This window comes from Tripterygium wilfordii, chromosome 10 (genome assembly GCF_013401445.1).
Source record: "Tripterygium wilfordii isolate XIE 37 chromosome 10, ASM1340144v1, whole genome shotgun sequence".
Taxonomy (NCBI): Eukaryota; Viridiplantae; Streptophyta; class Magnoliopsida; order Celastrales; family Celastraceae; genus Tripterygium; species Tripterygium wilfordii.
In genome coordinates this window covers 3,653,629-3,670,609 of record NC_052241.1, presented here as the reverse complement: position 1 = coordinate 3,670,609, position 16,981 = coordinate 3,653,629, and the positions used below count along the sequence as shown (strand labels likewise).

General features: G+C 36.8%; 2 protein-coding genes and 1 pseudogene across 2 annotated transcripts; all 3 read left to right on the top strand.

The window, feature by feature from the left end:
* Window positions 1-935: 935 nt before the first annotated feature.
* LOC120007445 lies at window positions 936-3,903 on the top strand. The gene is made up of 3 exons (XM_038857670.1): window positions 936-2,449; window positions 3,439-3,586; window positions 3,774-3,903. Exons 1-3 carry the CDS (start codon window positions 1,927-1,929, stop codon window positions 3,787-3,789), a joined length of 687 nt encoding a protein of 228 aa, XP_038713598.1. The 5' UTR covers window positions 936-1,926; the 3' UTR covers window positions 3,790-3,903.
* LOC120007444 lies at window positions 3,828-11,279 on the top strand (annotated as a pseudogene).
* A 1,111-nt stretch (window positions 11,280-12,390) lies between these two features.
* Window positions 12,391-14,870, top strand: LOC120007438 (cytochrome P450 CYP749A22-like). The gene is made up of 5 exons (XM_038857665.1): window positions 12,391-12,719; window positions 12,894-13,120; window positions 13,360-13,592; window positions 13,708-14,086; window positions 14,184-14,870. The coding sequence occupies exons 1-5, from the start codon at window positions 12,434-12,436 to the stop codon at window positions 14,622-14,624; spliced, it is 1,566 nt and encodes a 521-aa protein (XP_038713593.1). The 5' UTR covers window positions 12,391-12,433; the 3' UTR covers window positions 14,625-14,870.
* The last annotated feature ends 2,111 nt before the right edge of the window (window positions 14,871-16,981 follow it).

The following is a 16,981-nucleotide window of genomic DNA, read 5'->3' as shown; positions in this document are numbered from 1 at the left end:
TCCATCCTCACCACTCAATCACTGAATGTACATTCCACCAAGTCTTTATATATACACAAACTTTAGTAAGTGCAAAAATAAGAAGCTGAAGAGTTTTGAGCATTCATGGTGAGACCCAGAAGGTGGGTTCTTGGGAAGAGGTGAAAACAATTTTGTTGGGTTTTGGTGCTTGAACGTTCTTCATTCTTATCATCATTTAATTAGATAGACATTCACTTTCTTAAACGAATGAACAAGCATTAAATTACTCCTATGAGCAGGAGGAAGTGGTTTTATTTGTTGGTGTTTTCCGATGAGGACTGGACACAGAGCAACAGACACGGATGTGAAGGAACATTGATCCATTTGCCTTATGGTCTTGCAAAGCATAAATGGGCCAAATATTTCCAGATATCCAGGTAATTCGGTTGAAGCTGGGATGGGCCTACGAGTTCTTCATGTGTTATTTGAGGATCACTCTGGGCTATCTCTTGCCAGCGGGCTTCATTAGTAATTGGGTATGGGACTTAAATTATGACTGTAAAATTTTTTTTTAAAAAAATTGTGTAAAATCGAATCCATCATCAAACTAACTATTTGGTCGGTTATTATCAAATATATGTTAGTGAGAATCGATCGAACAATCGAAAAAATTTACCGAACAGTCAATAACCCACCAAATGATTTGTTAAATTTATGTCATAAAAATTACAAAAACCGACCGAAGACACCCATAGAGCAACACAAAGAGGAATAAACTGGGCCGGGTGGATCAGGCTGGGCTGTTTGGATTCTGGGCCCATGTAAAGGCCCTTCTAAGAAAGACCTTGCCACGTTTCACACTGAACTTTTGGCCTTTTTGGTCTCTTAGGCAACGAAACGACAAAACCTGTCTGCCATTTGTTTTTCTTTTATTTGCTTTACTATTTTAAATTTTTTTTTTTTTTTTTACTGAATATAACAATCCATTCGTGATTGATTTCATCTTCATCCTAGAAAACGCCAGAGAAATTCAGAATATCTACCTCTTTCGTCTAATAAGTAATCGGAGAAATCAACGTTGCTCCTTCTTAATCTCGTAGTTTTCCGATTTAATTCAGGTACACTTCTCCTCTTCGTCTTAATTAAGTTAATTAAATGTTTTCTTTTACAGTTTTGTTGATTTTTTGGGAATTCTGCTTTCGGTTAATCGGCATCTGAAGCTGCATTGTAAAAAGCTGTGCATCTCTTCCGCGTTTGGCTACCGGGAAAATAAAGGAGAGATTGGGTTACGAGTATTCGGTGGTAGTTTTCTTAAGAAATGTTATAGGAAGAAGATAATTTTAAGTTCTGAGAAATCCGAGATTAGTTATGTTTAAATTACTACCTACTTGGAAGATACAGAACATATCTTGTCCTAATTTTGTATTTATTTTGTGATCCTATATGTATTGCAGAGTTTTTCTTGATTTCATCGGAGGCTTACATGCGATCAAAGTATCCAAATTTAGGGTTGTTGGCTCCTCGGTTTTGTATACTTCAAGATTGGTTTTTTATTTATTTATTATTTTTTTATGATATTGGGTTTGGTTTGACATGGTTATTCCAAAGGTCTTTGTACAGAGAGGCATGTTGTTTGGAAACCTAGAGCAGGAAAGTTTAGTTTCTCCCTCTGGAATCACTAAATTTTATGTTTCGGAATTTAGGTTCTGGATTCCTTTAGATTTAGTTACAGCTTGTAGCCCCAAAGTTGTTGCCAACAATTGAGCTCAAATAATGCGCGGAATTGCAGGTGGTTTTTGTTAATGAGTTGTCTAACTAGGGCATCGATTGATGAGAGGTGTCATGGAAAAAGTTTTGTTTGTGTAGATATGAGATCTTGACATTTGGGTCTGTATTGAAAAGATTTGTTGGTGCGACTTAATCATCTATAAGGTGCAAAAAGGGTGTCGTATAGTCCAAAATTGGATGGATAACTTGATTGCACGGGAAAGTGATCTTGAAGTAGACCTCGAAAGTGGTGGGACTACCAGCGAAGAGGATAGAAGCAAAGATCAAGTTTCAAATAGTAGGCAAAGGGACAAGTCTCGTAGTGAGTTTTGGGGTGGGCGATCAAGTCATGATGGATTGGTGAGTTCGTCAAGAATTTTTGAGATTGCAGACAAGGATGTAGAGTTGTTGATAGACAAGAATTCTGAAGGAGAAGAGATTCGAGAACACAATGTTGTAGCAAAAACACGCGTAGAAGAAAAACGCAAGAAGAGAACCTCTAGGAAGGCTCCCAAGCCACCTCGGCCTCCAAAAGGTCCGTCACTTGATGCTGCCGATGAGAAGTTGGTCAGGGAGATTGTTGAGCTTGCCATGAAAAGGCGAGCAAGGATGGAACGGATCAAAACATTGAAGAAGACGAGAGCAGCAAAGTCTTCATCTTTGAACAGCAGCCTTCCTGCCATGGTCATCACACTTCTCTTCCTCGTCATAATCTTTCATGGTATTATTGCTTCTTAGAGATTTATTTAGGCCTTGTTTTTTTCATCTCTCCTACAGTGTATGCTTAGAATTTTCATTTTTGACTTTGTTTACTGAATGGAAGCTGGGGTTTATTCTCATACAAGATTTTGATTACTGACTATAAAAGAATTAATTATAGAAGTTTTCTTAAAATGTTTTGTTTCATTCTACTTATTGTTATGCAAACTAACCATAGTCCATGAAGCCAAGTTCGGTTGATCAACAATATCATTCCTATCATACTGCAACAATGTTGACCTTCATTCATGCAGATTGTTACAGTTTCAAGCATATTTTTTTTTTCCTTTTTCAGGTTTTGTGAGGTACCTTATATGATATTATAGACTTCCTTCCTCCATATAGTTGTACCAGGCTCAAATGGCCTCTTCTTTAGTTCATGAAGTTCACTTTTATCTATTTAAAAAGAGCCATAGACTTTTATCTCTTTCACTGTTCCCCTATGAAAATTTTCTGGCACCAAATTCAGTGAAAAGGTATTCCATTTGTTTATCCCGTGTCTTCATTGAGGCAAACAGGTTTGGAATGCATTGACCTCGCATGGAAAATTTGGTTTAGCCAACTTTCAGAGAAGAATTGTTCCTTTTTTGTTTTTGAAAAGTAGAGAAGAAGTGTGCCTTGACATGCCAATGGAAGATGGAAATGAAATTTCTGACTTCCAATACTTGTGTAAACCATCATGTAGAGGAACATGTTGTGGGTGCTGCTGTGGAGTTCTTGTATCTAATGCCTAGTCTTATCTGCTCCAGATAGGCCTTGGAACTTTGAACTGTTTTGTTCTAAATTTAGACTGGAGCCTTTCCGACTCATAGATTTAACCTGCCCACCCCCCTCTCTCTCTATTATAATCAAAGGATTCGAACTCTAGATGTCTCTGCTATACAAGATTTTTCAAGGAAATTGACTACACACCATTGTATTTATCTATATATGATTGAATCTTCTCCCCAGGAATATGTTTGAAAGGCAGTCCAAGTGCTGGGGTGCTAGGATCTCCTGCGCCAGCAGTAGCCACGAATGAAGGCTTGATCTCTGTTCAGTTCCACAAAAACTTCAACATGGATGATGAAAGAAATGGCCCTAGCTTTGGCACTTTTAGGTACATAGCCTCCTCATTTGATGCCTGAATTATTGTCTGAAATTCTCTCCAATAAAGTAGCAGTTGTCTAAGAATCCAGAGAGCCATGACTGACTGATAACGTACTAAATTAATTTCTTTTCACAATTTCACTGTTTAGCATTTTTGCTTTATAATATTTATTCTTTTTTCCAAGTTTGGTATGAAGAGAAGAGAGAGGTTAAGATATCGTCAGAATTCAGATGGTCCCATTTGGTGTTGAATTGGTTTGAAGACTTGGCCGGAGTCTGAGATATTAAAATTGAAGAAAAGGCTTTGGAAATCAGGTGTACCCACCCAGACCCTGTACATGAGCATCACACAGGTTGAAACTAACATTCCACCTCACACCTATATTTAGGTGTGCTTTCTTTTGCACTTTTCTAACGTGGATTTCTCACGATTTGAATCCTCCAATGTTGCTCATTTATATGCCCTTTTGTAGCTGCTTGATGTATTTGTGTGAGAAATTGAGCCTCATTTTGGATTTCTGGTATTTTGGGTGCTTTAAAGTGGATTTTTTTGCGTCTTATCGACAGAGAAATATGGGTTTCGTTAAGATTGACAATTGATACTCTGCTCGAATCTGAGGCCTAAGGTGGTACAAAGGTACCTACTTTTTATTTGGGTGTCATGGTTCGAGAGTGGTTTTTCATAATTTGGAGCTCCTCTATTGAGAGATAATGATGGCATGAAACGGTCTTTTGAATCCAATTCTTGGTTTTGCTTCGTGTAGCCTTCATTTACATGTCTTTTGATGACATCACTGCTGTTAATTACCAACAACCACCCGAGTTAGATTTTGTGAGTTGTTGATTGAGTCATTTTGTGGTTGATGGTCGACCCTTATACAGTTATACGTCAATGGATGGAACTCTTACTGGTTGATGGGTTATGCTGTGGAGGGACATGACAGACCCAAGGTTCGTGCAATGCTACAAGCAGGGCACAGATGGGTCTCACTGTTTGTCGAACTCGGGCCTTCAATGATGGATTCTACAATACACTCCAGATTTCCCCTGGTCGATTCGATGATAGAGTCTTCAAGGTAATAAAACCCCGAATTGTACTTTGTTTCTTTATTGCAAATAATAACTAACTTGAGTTTTGTTCAGTGCACCAATTATCCTAGAGGATTTAGGCATTTGATTGTTTGACATTGTTGTTACTTTGAGCATTATGAAGTGTCTGTCTGTCTGGCATGTCATCACTATAGAACTGCTTAATAACTCCACCAACGCTTGCAGCCGGTCCCAAGCCTGGACGAAGGAGAAGGGTTGCGGTAGGTTGGCAACTAATGTAAAACTTTGCCAAACACATGAACATGATGTTGGGCATTCAAGAGACAACATATCCAAAAAATGCATGTAACAAAAATGCGAATGCTTCGTTGGATGTGTGGTCACACTAGGAAAGATATGATAAGAAATGAGATTATTAGATCTAAGGTAGGTGTAGCACCTATTGAAAATAAGTTACGAGAAAATCGGGTTAAGATGATATGAACATGTCCAATGTAGAGATAGCCGTGTGGCAGTGAGGAGGAATGAGATAATTTTTATAGGCGAGAGTATGAGGCAGCGAGGTAGACCCAAAAAGACATGGCTTAAAGTTATAAGAAATGACAAGATTTTAATATGAGTGGATGAATGTATGATCCATGATAGAAATGAATGGTGAAAACAAATACATGTGGTGGATTTCCAATGATGTTTTCATAGACTCATGTAGCAGACCCTAAACTTTTGGGATAAAAGCTCGGATGATGATGATGAAGGTCATAGAATTGTTTCTTTTCTCAAATCAGTCTGGTGTCTTTCTTTTGGCAGAGGCGATATGGCTCCCTTATACTGCTAATCGAAAAGGAACAGAACCAATGAGCATAAAATTAAAAAAAAATCCAGTTTGTTGTAGCATTTCTGTGTTTGGGGAAAGAACAAATTGCTACCAAAACTTTCCACGGTCCACTTCAAATCAATTGCGCTTAGTTGTTCTTGCATTTTGTGCTTTCCTTGTCAAGTAATGAAACTAGGATTAGATTTTATGCCCTCTCACTTTCATTTTTCTTTTTGGTTTATTTGTGTCATTTTCATTATGTTGACATTCTATTTTTTGGGTGATCCTTGTTTCTACTCTGCATCAGCAGGGATGGGTAATTATGGGAATCATGCCAACAAGAAGAGAGTGCATGAGTTTTGTTATGATCTATGAAATACTTACATCTTACCTTATAATTGCATTTATATCTTAAAAGTCCTTGAATATCTCAAAATGTCGTGCTATTAACCGATCCAAAGAGTGGGTTGCCTTTTGTTGCTCTCCATTTTTATCCTTTACAGTTTCACTGAATAAAATGCTAAGCTTTTTCCTTTTAATCTTGAAAAATTGTTGGTGTGTCAGGCCTTGGATCGTGTCATTGCAGAAGCCAGATGACATGGAATCAGGCTACTTTACAAGTTTAGTGAATAACTTGCAAGCATATGGTGGGAAGACTCAATATGTCAAGTGGGCTTGGGAAGAAGGCATTGCTCTAAGCTCTTCAAATGACTCCTTTTTCGATCCATCTATCCACAAGTATTTCAAGCATTATGTCAAGGTACCAGTTTTTTAATTTTCAAAAATCAATGAGGTACCATCGTAAAGTGATAACCGAAACATTCATATCATTCATATTGCACATAGATCCTTCAAAAACTATGTTATATAGGGAATGAGATTTGTTGACATTTTCCGAAGTTGAGAACTCGCAAATAGGATTTTTTATTGTTGTGATAAGAACTGTTTCTGAATCTAATTTCAGCATAGCTTGTAAAATCTACTCCTGTAGCCCAACATGTTTTAAGACAAGAATAAATTACATCATGTGAATATCATCACCTTACTTGTTAAGTACTAAGCTGTTGCTAGGAAAATATGTCAAGGGGTTCCAGGTTGACTACATCAAATAAGTGCAGCCTACCCAAACAATCGCCAATCAATTGTTATTTTCCCATACTCTCTATTTTCTAGAAATTTCAATTCTGATCCTTTTGCAGACTGTGCTGACCAGAAAGAACACCCTAACAGGATCGAGTATAGGAATGATCCTACCATCTTTGGGTGGGAATTGATAAATGAACCCCGGTGCATGTCTGATGCTTCAGGTGACACTCTTCAAGTAAGTTGTGAACTCCTTATTCTGTTTACAATTCCTTGTATCAACTATTTTAGGCCATCTGACCTTTATCAAACGACTTAGCAATCTTAAATATTTTTTCACTACTTGAACGATGTATTGCATATAGTCATAGAATAAATATTGTTATTCAAAGCTACTATTTGTAATTTGTTTTAGGTAACTATTCCATATCGGTGGGCTGATATGGCTAGAATTGATCAGTGTTGCTGTGTACCTCTCTTTTATTGGCAACTTTTAGCATACTTGAATTGGGAAGGTAAACTATTTGAGGAAAGGGTCCTCTCTAAACCCATTTTCAGAAAGAAAAGGAAAAACAAGGAACAAAGGAATCAAGGATGGAGAATGTTGCTTCGTCCAGTCAATATCCAATACTGAACAAATGATATCTGCATTTTCCACTTCCACTATCTGCGTCAAGTCTGTCAATACCAAATACCAAACAAATGATGTAAGAAGAGAAATAGAAGCCTTCCACTGAAACCTTGTCTGCCCCTTCCCCTTCCACTCCCACTCCCACTCCCACTCCCACTCCCACTCTATAATAAAAAGAAAGCAACTCTTTGAAATTGTGGAGAAACCAACAACAAAAGGATTCCACAACAAAGCATGGCAATCCTTCTTTCAAGTTCTTTTTTGTTGTACCTTGTCTTTACTTTGATCAAGTTCCTTCGCAAAGTATGGTGGACTCCCATCCGGATGCAGTCACTTATGGCTTCCCAGGGAATTCATGGTCCTCCATACAAGTTCATCTATGGAAACACCAAAGCCATAATCAGTATGAGTTGCGAATCGATATCCAAACCCATGGATCATCTCTCACATGATATATACTCGTATGTCCTGCCTCACTTATCCTTATGGTTCAACAAATATGGTAACAATTCCCCTTTTTTCTGGTGTAGTTTCAATTCTACAATACGTCGCATAAGATTAACCAAGAAGACAGTTTAAGACCAGATTGAATGATCACTGAAAAATATTTGGGGAATAGGAGTCTCGTGATGATGACTGACTCTGAATTTATTTATCTTTGTTTCTGTGTGCCAAATAGAGATGAATTTTGTTGTTTGCTATGGTCCTCAAGCTTCCCTGGTAGTCTTGGAATCAGAGCTCATCAAAGAGGTACTGAATGATAAAGATAAAACTTACGCAAAAATAGACACTGGAGCATATGGGAAAAAGCTGATAGGAGATGACCTTGTGACATCCAATGGCGAAAAATGGGCTAAGATGAGGAACCTTGCGAACTACGCTTTCCATGCCGAGAGTTTAAAAGTAAGCTTATTATGATACTGCAATTGATGTTACTGTTGAAGTTCTTTAATTGTTTATATGATGTTGAAATATTGAACTGTTAAATTTATGCTAAATGTTGTGATAAAAAGAAAAATATAAACAAGGCTAAATCTCATGTTAACGTGCACAAGGCTGCTGTAGTGGGCGGGTAGGCCATACTACCACATAATATGTGAAGAGACTGTTTTAAGAAATTGAATTTATGATTTTGCAGAATATGATACCAGCTATGATTTCTAGTGCTGAAGTGATGATCGAGAGGTGGAGAAATCACGAAGGCAAAGAAATAGAGGTGTACGAAGAATTTAGGCTATTCACATCCGAAGTAATTTCTAGGACGGCTTTTGGAAGCAGTTACATAGAAGGGAAGAACATTTTTGACATGTTAAGGAAGCTGACAGTGATGGCGTCCAGAAATGGTTTTAAAATTCGACTTCCTTTCATCAGGTAAGCAGAGAACATATTTGGGACATTGAAGGAAATAATTCCAACTTCGAACAAGCTAAGCAGATTTATTTTCTTGCTGAAATTCATTCGTTGTGAATTTTCTTTTCTGTTTCAGTAAGATTTATAAAAGTAGAGATGAGATAGAAGCAGACAAGCTTGAAAAGGGAATAAGAGAATCTGTTTTAGAGATAATCAAGAAGAGAGAAGAGAAGGTGAGGACAGGAAAAACAAAAGCCTTTGGAAGTGATTTTCTTGGAGTATTGGTGAAGGCATATTATGAAAAAGACGAATCCAAGAAAATTTCAGTGGAAGATTTGATTGATGAGTGCAAGACATTTTATGTTACCGGACAAGAAACCACAAACTCCTTGCTTGCTTGGACTATTATGTTGTTAGCCATCCACACAGACTGGCAAGAGGAAGCAAGAAAGGAGGTGCTCATGATTTTCGGGCAGGAAAAGCCAAGTTATGATGGCATTGCATGACTAAAGATGGTAAGAAACTCAATTCATCCTTTTCAACAGACAACAATATACTTCGTTAGCTTTATAATCCTAATCAGGTCTATGCATAATTTGGTTTGCTGTGCAGATGAATATGATCATCAATGAAACACTAAGACTATATCCTTCTGCTTTGGGGGTAATTAGAAAAACCAGTAGAGAAGCTCGACTTGGGCGGCTCACTCTGCCTGCTGTCATATATTTACAGGTCCCAATTCTAGCATTTCACCATGACTCCAATATATGGGGAGAAGATGCTCATTTGTTCAAACCAGAGAGATTCTCAAAAGGGGTGGCTAAAGCAACAAACAATAACATTACTGCATATATGCCCTTCAGCACAGGCCCGTGAATTTGTGTAGGCTATGATTTAGCCATCACTGAAGCAAAAATCGCTCTTTCGATGATATTACAGTCTTACAACTTTACTCTCTTCCTGGCTTATGTCTATTCGCCTCATCTGGTTTTTACACTTAACCTGCAGCATGGAGTTCAGGTGATTCTTCGCTCCTTGAAAAGTGAAGATTGAGTGTTACAGTATGCATTCAAGTTCAGATGATGGTCATGGAAATCATGTATTATATAAGCTTATGGGATGATGAGACTAAAGTTGAGCATTAAAGCTGAGAAGATCTTCATGGAATTTGTGTAATTTAGAATCTTATAGGTAATCTCAAGTGTTTGGATAGCTTCGTTCTTCTCAAATATATTGGTGAATTGCATGATATTGACGTGGAAAGTTGGGAAAAACTCTGTGTTTATTGACATTTGAGCATCAAATTAAAAAAAAAATCCAGTTTGTTGTAGCATTTCTGTGTTTGGGGAAAGAACAAATTGCTACCAAAACTTTCCACAGTCCACTTCAAATCATTTGTGCTTATTTGTTCTTGCATTTTGTGCTTTCCTTGTCAAGTAATGAAACTAGGATTAGATTTTATGCCCTCTCCCTTTCATTTTTCATTTTGGTTTATTTGTGTCCATTCCATTGTGTTGACATTCTATTTTTTGGGTGATCCTTCTTTCTACCCTGCATCAGCAGGGTTGGGTAGTTATGGGAATCATGCCAACAAGAGGAGAGTGCATGAGTTTGTTATGATCTGTGAAATACTTACATCTTACCTTATGATTGCATTTGTATCTTAAAAGTCCTTGAATATCTCAAATATCATGCTATTAACTGATCCAAAGAGTGGGTTGCCTTTTGTTGCTCTCCATTTTTATCCTTTACAGTTTAACTGAATAAAATGCTAAGTTTTTCCTTTTAATCATCTTGAAGATTTGTTGGTGTGTCAGGCACTAAGGCCTTGGATTATGTCATTGCAGAAGCCAGACGACATGGAATCGGGCTGCTTCTAAGTTTAGTGAATAGCTTGCATGCATATGGTGGGAAGGCTCAATATGTCAAGTGGGATTGGGAAGAGGGCATTGCTCTAAGCTCTTCAAATGACTCCTTCTATCCATCTATCTGCATGTATTTCAAGCATTTGTCAAGGTACCAGTTATTTATTTTCAAAAACCAATGAGGAATCATCTTAAAGTGATAACCGAAACATTCTATTGCCTAGAGATCCTTCAAAACCAAGTTATATAGGGAATTGAGATTTCTTGACATTTTCTGAAGTTGAGAACTCGGCAGATAGGAGTTCTATTATTGTCGTGATAAAAATTGTTTCTAAATCTACTTTCAGCATAGATTGGTAAAATCTACTCCTTGTAGCCCAACATGTTTTAAGACAAGAATAAATTACGTCATGTGAATATCATTACCTTAATTGTTAGTAGTAAGCTGTTGCTATGAAAATATGTCAAGGGGTTCCAGGTTGACAGCAACAAATAAGTGCAGCCTACCCAAACAATCGCCAATCAATTGTTATTTTCCCATATTTTCTATTTTCTAGATGTAGGAAATTTCAATTTTGAATGTCTTATACTGATCCTATTGCAGACTATGCTGACCAGAAAGGACACACTAACAGGAATGCAGTATAGGAATGATCCTACCATCTTTGGGTGGGAATTGATAAATGAATCCCGCTGCATGTCTGGTGCTTCAGGTGACACTCTTCAAATAAGTTGTTACAATTCCTAGTATCAACCATTGTAGGCCATCTGACCTTTATCAAACGTCTTGGCAATCTTAAAACTTAAATACTTTTTCACTATTTGGACGAAGTATTGCTTATACAATAAATATTATTATTCAAAGATACTATTTTTAATTTTATGTAACTATTCCATATTGGTGGGCTGATATGGCTAGCATTGATCGGTGTTGCTGTGTACCTCTCTTTTATTAGCAACTTTTAGCATACTTGAATTTGAAGGTAAACTATTTGAGGGAAGGGTCCTCTCTAAACTCGCTTCTACTCCACCTTTTTTCTTCTTCATCGGTTTATTGGGTCGAGAGAAAACACCGATCTTTGATAAGTCTCTGTACCATGTTTCAACTTTCAAGTTTGAAGTTACTCATAGTTTTGGGGAATCAGTAACTGATTGCTAAATCTCATTTCATTATTGGCAAAAACAAGACTATATACAAAGTGTTCTTGATGGATATAAGGCTCTCTCTATTAAATTGTATTTTATTTAGTCATTTTTTAAACGATGACTTGACAATGATTGATTTGCTGTTACCTAAGGTGACAAGTAGGTTGAAGATGCTATACTTGATTCTCTGACAATACTACGAACTTACGAACTTTATAACATGTAACTTAAACCTAATTTGGTGGTTGGGCACAAATGCGTTTGCAATAGAAGTCACTACTGCCCATTACAGACGTCCGGTAAACATTGGTGGAGGAGTTGTGGACGAGGATCTATGCAATAGAAGTCGATGTAGTGGCCATTGCAAACGTCCAATTTGTTTACCAAATTTAAAAAATTGTGTGGAACCCACATTGCTAAGCCCCTGTAACAAAGTCACTTATTGTAGAGGAGTTTGTTTACCAAATTTAAAAAATTGCGTGGACTCCACATTGTTAAGCCTCTTTACCAAAAAGTCACTAGTAGTTACGATAGACGTTCGTATGTTTACCAAATTCAAAAATCAATGTGAACCTTACATTGGTAAATAAACTGAACGTTTATGAATAAAACTGCAGAGACTTGGGCCTCTTAGCCTAGAGGAGTTGTGTATAATATCAACAATAATACAGTGTAGCAAAGATACCCTACTGGGTCAACAAAGAAAACTTGCTCTGTTTCCTGGGACACCTTTTGTTGTTTATTAATCATCTAAAAGATGTTGACGCATCAAGTCAATATCAAGTACTAAGCAATTGATGCAAGAAGAGCAATCCAAGCCTTACATTGAAACCTTATCTGCCACTTCCACTTCCACTTCCACTTCCACTACAATAAAAAGAAGCAACCCTGTAAAATTGTGTAGAAACCAACAACAAAATGATTCCACAACAAAGCCTAGCAATCCTTCTTTCAAGCTCTCTTTTATTGTACCTTGTCTTCAATTTGATCAAGTTTCTGCACAAAGTATGGTGGACTCCATTCCGGATACAGTCTCTCATGGCTTCCCAGGGAATTAAAGGTCCTCCATACAAGTTCTTCTATGGAAACACGAAGGCCATAATCGGCATGAGTTGCGAATCGATATCGAAACCCATGGATTATCTCTCACATGATATATTCTCTTATGTCCTGCCTCATCAATCCTCATGGTTCAACAAATATGGTAACAATGCCCCTTTTTTTTTGGTTTAGTTTAAATTCTACAATATGTTGCATAAGATTAGTCATGAAGACAGGTTTAGACTAGATTGAATGATCAATGAGAAATATTTGGGGAATAGAATTCCTGTGATGATGATGATTTTGAATTTAATCTTTGTTTCTGTGTGCCAAATAGGGATGAATTTTCTATTTTGGTTAGGTCCTCAAGCCTCCCTGGTAGTTTCGGAATTGGAGCTGTTCAAAGAGATACTGAACGATAAAGATAAAACTTACCCAAAACCAGACACCCAAGCATATGTGAAAAGGCTGATAGGAGATGGCCTTGTTGTGACATCCAATGGCGAAAAATGGGCTAAGATGAGGAAGCTCGCAAACTACGCTTTCCATGCAGAGAGTTTAAAAGTAAGTTTACAGTGATACAGCAATTGTTGTTATTGTTCAAGTTCTTGAATTGTTTCTATGATGTTGAAGTATTGAATTGAAAAATCTATGCTACATATTGTGATAAAGAAAAAAAGGCCTCCTGCAGGGGCGGGGTTAGAGTACTTAGACCTTAGCTCCATTTAATATGTAGAAAAGTTGTTTCCAGGATTGAGAAAAGGAAAGGAGCTTCTCTAATCCTGCTTAGTATGATTTTGCAGAATATGATACCAGCTATGGTTTCTAGTGTTGAAATGATGATCGAGAGGTGGAGAAATCAAGAAGGCAAAGAAATAGAGGTGTTCGAAGAATTTAGGCTATTGACATCTGAAGTAATTTCCAGGACGGCTTTTGGAAGCAGTTACACAGAAGGGAAGAAAATTTTTGACATGTTAAGGAAGCTGACAGTGATAATGTCCAGAAATGGTCTTAAAGTTCCACTTCCTGTCATCAGGTAAGCAGAGAACTGATTTGGGACATTGAAGGAAATAATTCCAACTTCTAACAAGCTAAGCAGATTTATTTTCTTGCTGAAATTCATTCGTTGTGAATTTGCTTTTCTGTTGCAGTAAGATTTATAAAAGTAGAGATGAGGTAGAAGCAGACAAGCTTGAAAAGGGAATAAGAGAATCTGTTTCAGAGATAATTAAGAAAAGAGAAGAGAAGGTGAGGACAGGAAAAACAAAAGACTTTGGGAGTGATTTTCTTGGAGTATTGGTCGAGGCATATCATGAGGAAGACCAATTCAAGAAAATTTCTCTTGAAGAGTTGATTGATGAGTGCAAGACATTTTATGTTGCTGGACAAGAAACCACAAACTCATTACTTGCTTGGATTATCATGATCTTAGCCATCCACACAGACTGGCAAGAGGAAGCAAGAAAGGAGGTGCTCATGATTTTTGGCCAGGAAAATCCAAGTTATCATGGCATCACAAGACTAAAGATGGTAAGAAACTCAATTCATCCTTTTCAATAGACAACAATGTACTTCGTTAGCTTTATAATCCTAATCACGTCTATGCGTAATTTGGTTTGCCGTGCAGATGAGTATGATCATCAATGAAACACTAAGACTATATCCTCCTGCTTTGGGGGTAGTTAGAAAAACCAGTAGAGAAGCTCGACTTGGGAACCTCACTCTGCCTGCTGGTATACATTTACTTGTCCCAATTCTAGCACTTCACCATGACTCTAGTATATGGGGAGAAGATGCTCATTTGTTCAAACCAGAGAGATTCTCAGAAGGGGTGGCTAAAGCAACAAACAATAACATTAATGCATATATTCCCTTTGGCACAGGCCCGCGAATTTGTGTAGGCTTTGATTTTGTCATCACTGAAGCAAAAATTGCTCTTTCAATGATATTACAATCTTACAACTTCACTCTCTCCCCGGCTTATGTCCATTCGCCTCATCTGGTTTTTACACTTCGTCCGCAGCATGGAGTTCAGGTGATTCTTCACTCCTTGAAAAGCGAAGATTGAGCGAGTGTTACAGATTGCATTCAAGTCCAGATGATGGTCATGGAAATCATGTATTATATAAGCTTATGGGATAATGAGACTAAAGTTAAGCATTAAAGTTGAGAAGATCTTCATGGAGTTTGTGTAATTTAGAATCTTATGGATTAGCTCAAGTGTTTGGATAGCTTCATTCTTCTCAAATATCTTGGTAATTTGCATGTTATTGACGTGGAGAGTTGGGAATAAAACTGTACATGGGCTTGGAAATTATTGTGGTTGACATAGAGAGACTAGCGCAGAGCAAGAAAGGGCACATTTGCTGCTTTCTTGTCAAAAATTTAGAAGACAAGGAAAAATTAAAAATAGAAAAATTAAAAATATAAATTAAACGAATGAAAATGAAGTCCAAACTTGTATCTTTGCTTAAAAACCCGTAGATTCATAAATTCAAAATTTAAGGCCCAATTCCTAAGTTTTGGCCCAATTATAAAAAACAAAACCCTAGAAAATATCTAGAGAATAAAAATAAATTAAATAAAAAATTAAAAGTGGAAAAGACCAAAAAGAATAGCCACCTTGGTTAAAATGAAAGAAAAAGTAAGGGCAAAAGGGACAAATTGAAAAAACTAGCGTTTTAGGAGAGAGGGGGTCTCATTCTCTCTTAGTATAAAAGAAAGGCAGCATTCTTTGAGGGGGCAGCCGCACAAGGGAAGGAAGAAAAACAGAGAGAGAGAGAGTGAAGAGGGGAAATCGGGAAACAAAGAAAGAAAAAACAGAGTAGAGAAAGAGAGAGAGTAAGGCAGCCGAGGGAAAAGAAGACAGCAAGAGAGAGTCAAAGAAAAAGAGAGAAAACCAGGGGAGCAAACCGTGAGAAAGAAAAGCCAAAATCAAGGGAGAGTTGCGAAGAGAGTCTTTCGTCACTCAAGGAAAACTTTGATTCTAAGAAAAGGAGGACTTTCTATTGCTCTAAGAAGGTAATATCTCATATACAGTTTGGTTCTTTGGATTCCATTTCCTCAGCTCTGTTTATGTTTCTATCGCAAATTCATTTTCTGATTCATTTTATGAGTTTCTTCGAGTTCTTGGCCTCTGTTTCTATTTCATGTTTGTCATGTTTGTTCTATGTGATGAATGACTGAGATTTTGCCCATATTTGAGACTCTTCCCCCTGTATCCATGTATGTGGTTTCTGTATATTGAATTTGTTCGCTGTATTCGTGCCCTTGCATTTTATGTAGGCATATATTGGTTTCTGTATGCATATATGTGTTATATGTGTTTGTATCGGTTTATATGTGATGTGTATATATATATGGTATGTTACAGTGAGTGTATAGTATATATATATATATGGCGTGTCTATGAGTTCATGTGTGTTTGTATGTGTATATATGCTATGTGTGTATATATATATATATGTTGTGTATGTATGGATTTGCTTGTATGTATATATACACTGTGGGTATGGGTGTGTATATAGATCGTGGGTTATGTACGAACGATTTATGTGTTTATGTATATGCATATCTATGTATATGTGGTTTGTAGATGTATGTGTATATTATCATATATGTTTATATGTGCATGCGAATTCTTAGATGTTGGGCTTGGTTTGATGTTATGTTTGAATACCCATTTGACTCCATTATTTTTGTGTTTGATGTTGGGCTTGGGTTGGGCTTGACTCTACTTGGGCCGGACTTGACTTCGTTTGGGGCCGGAGAGTTCATATGGAGATTGGACCGGGTTTGAGCAATTAATGGGCTCCTTGGGCCATATTTTAATTTGTATTTTTATCTTTATATTTCACTATTTGTATATATTTTTATCTTATTTTTATTTGGCATGTATATCCTTGTAAATGTAAGCCATGTAATAGGATAGTGGAAAAATAATGAAATAGTGGTGTAATTTATATTTATGCATATTTAAATTGATTAGTATGCATGTTAGGGGTTGTTAGTTTAGAATGTATATTAGAATTGTATGCATATGTCATTTTTCACAAATCCGTCAATTCAACAACCACGTTTTTGTCAAATTTTCACATAAACAAAATAAGAAGATACCTAAATTAAAGTCAAATAGGAGGACCTGATAAAATTCAGCTCTTGCCTAGACTTTAATTATGATATATTCATCTAAACGAAAAGCAAATAATTAATTTATTAGATACCTAAATTAAAGTTCTTTAGGAGCATGACTTGATAAAATTCAGCTCTTGCCTAGGCTTTAATTATGTTATCTCTTTGAATTAAAGTATTATTTGTATTCGCAAACACAATGATAAATTAATTTACTAGATACCTAAATTAAAGTTGTTTAGGAGGAGGACTTGACAAAATTCAGCTCTTGCCTAGGCTTTAATTATGTTATCT

Coding starts and splice junctions, on each gene's coding strand:
- LOC120007445 (XM_038857670.1), top strand. CDS start 1,927: ATGGATAACTTGATTGCACGGGAAAGTGATCTTGAAGTAGACCTCGAA. Junction 2,450..3,438: donor CCTCGTCATAATCTTTCATG/GTATTATTGCTT, acceptor TCTTCTCCCCAG/GAATATGTTTGAAAGGCAGT.
- LOC120007438 (XM_038857665.1), top strand. CDS start 12,434: ATGATTCCACAACAAAGCCTAGCAATCCTTCTTTCAAGCTCTCTTTTA. Junction 13,593..13,707: donor GTTCCACTTCCTGTCATCAG/GTAAGCAGAGAA, acceptor TTTCTGTTGCAG/TAAGATTTATAAAAGTAGAG. Junction 14,087..14,183: donor GCATCACAAGACTAAAGATG/GTAAGAAACTCA, acceptor TTTGCCGTGCAG/ATGAGTATGATCATCAATGA.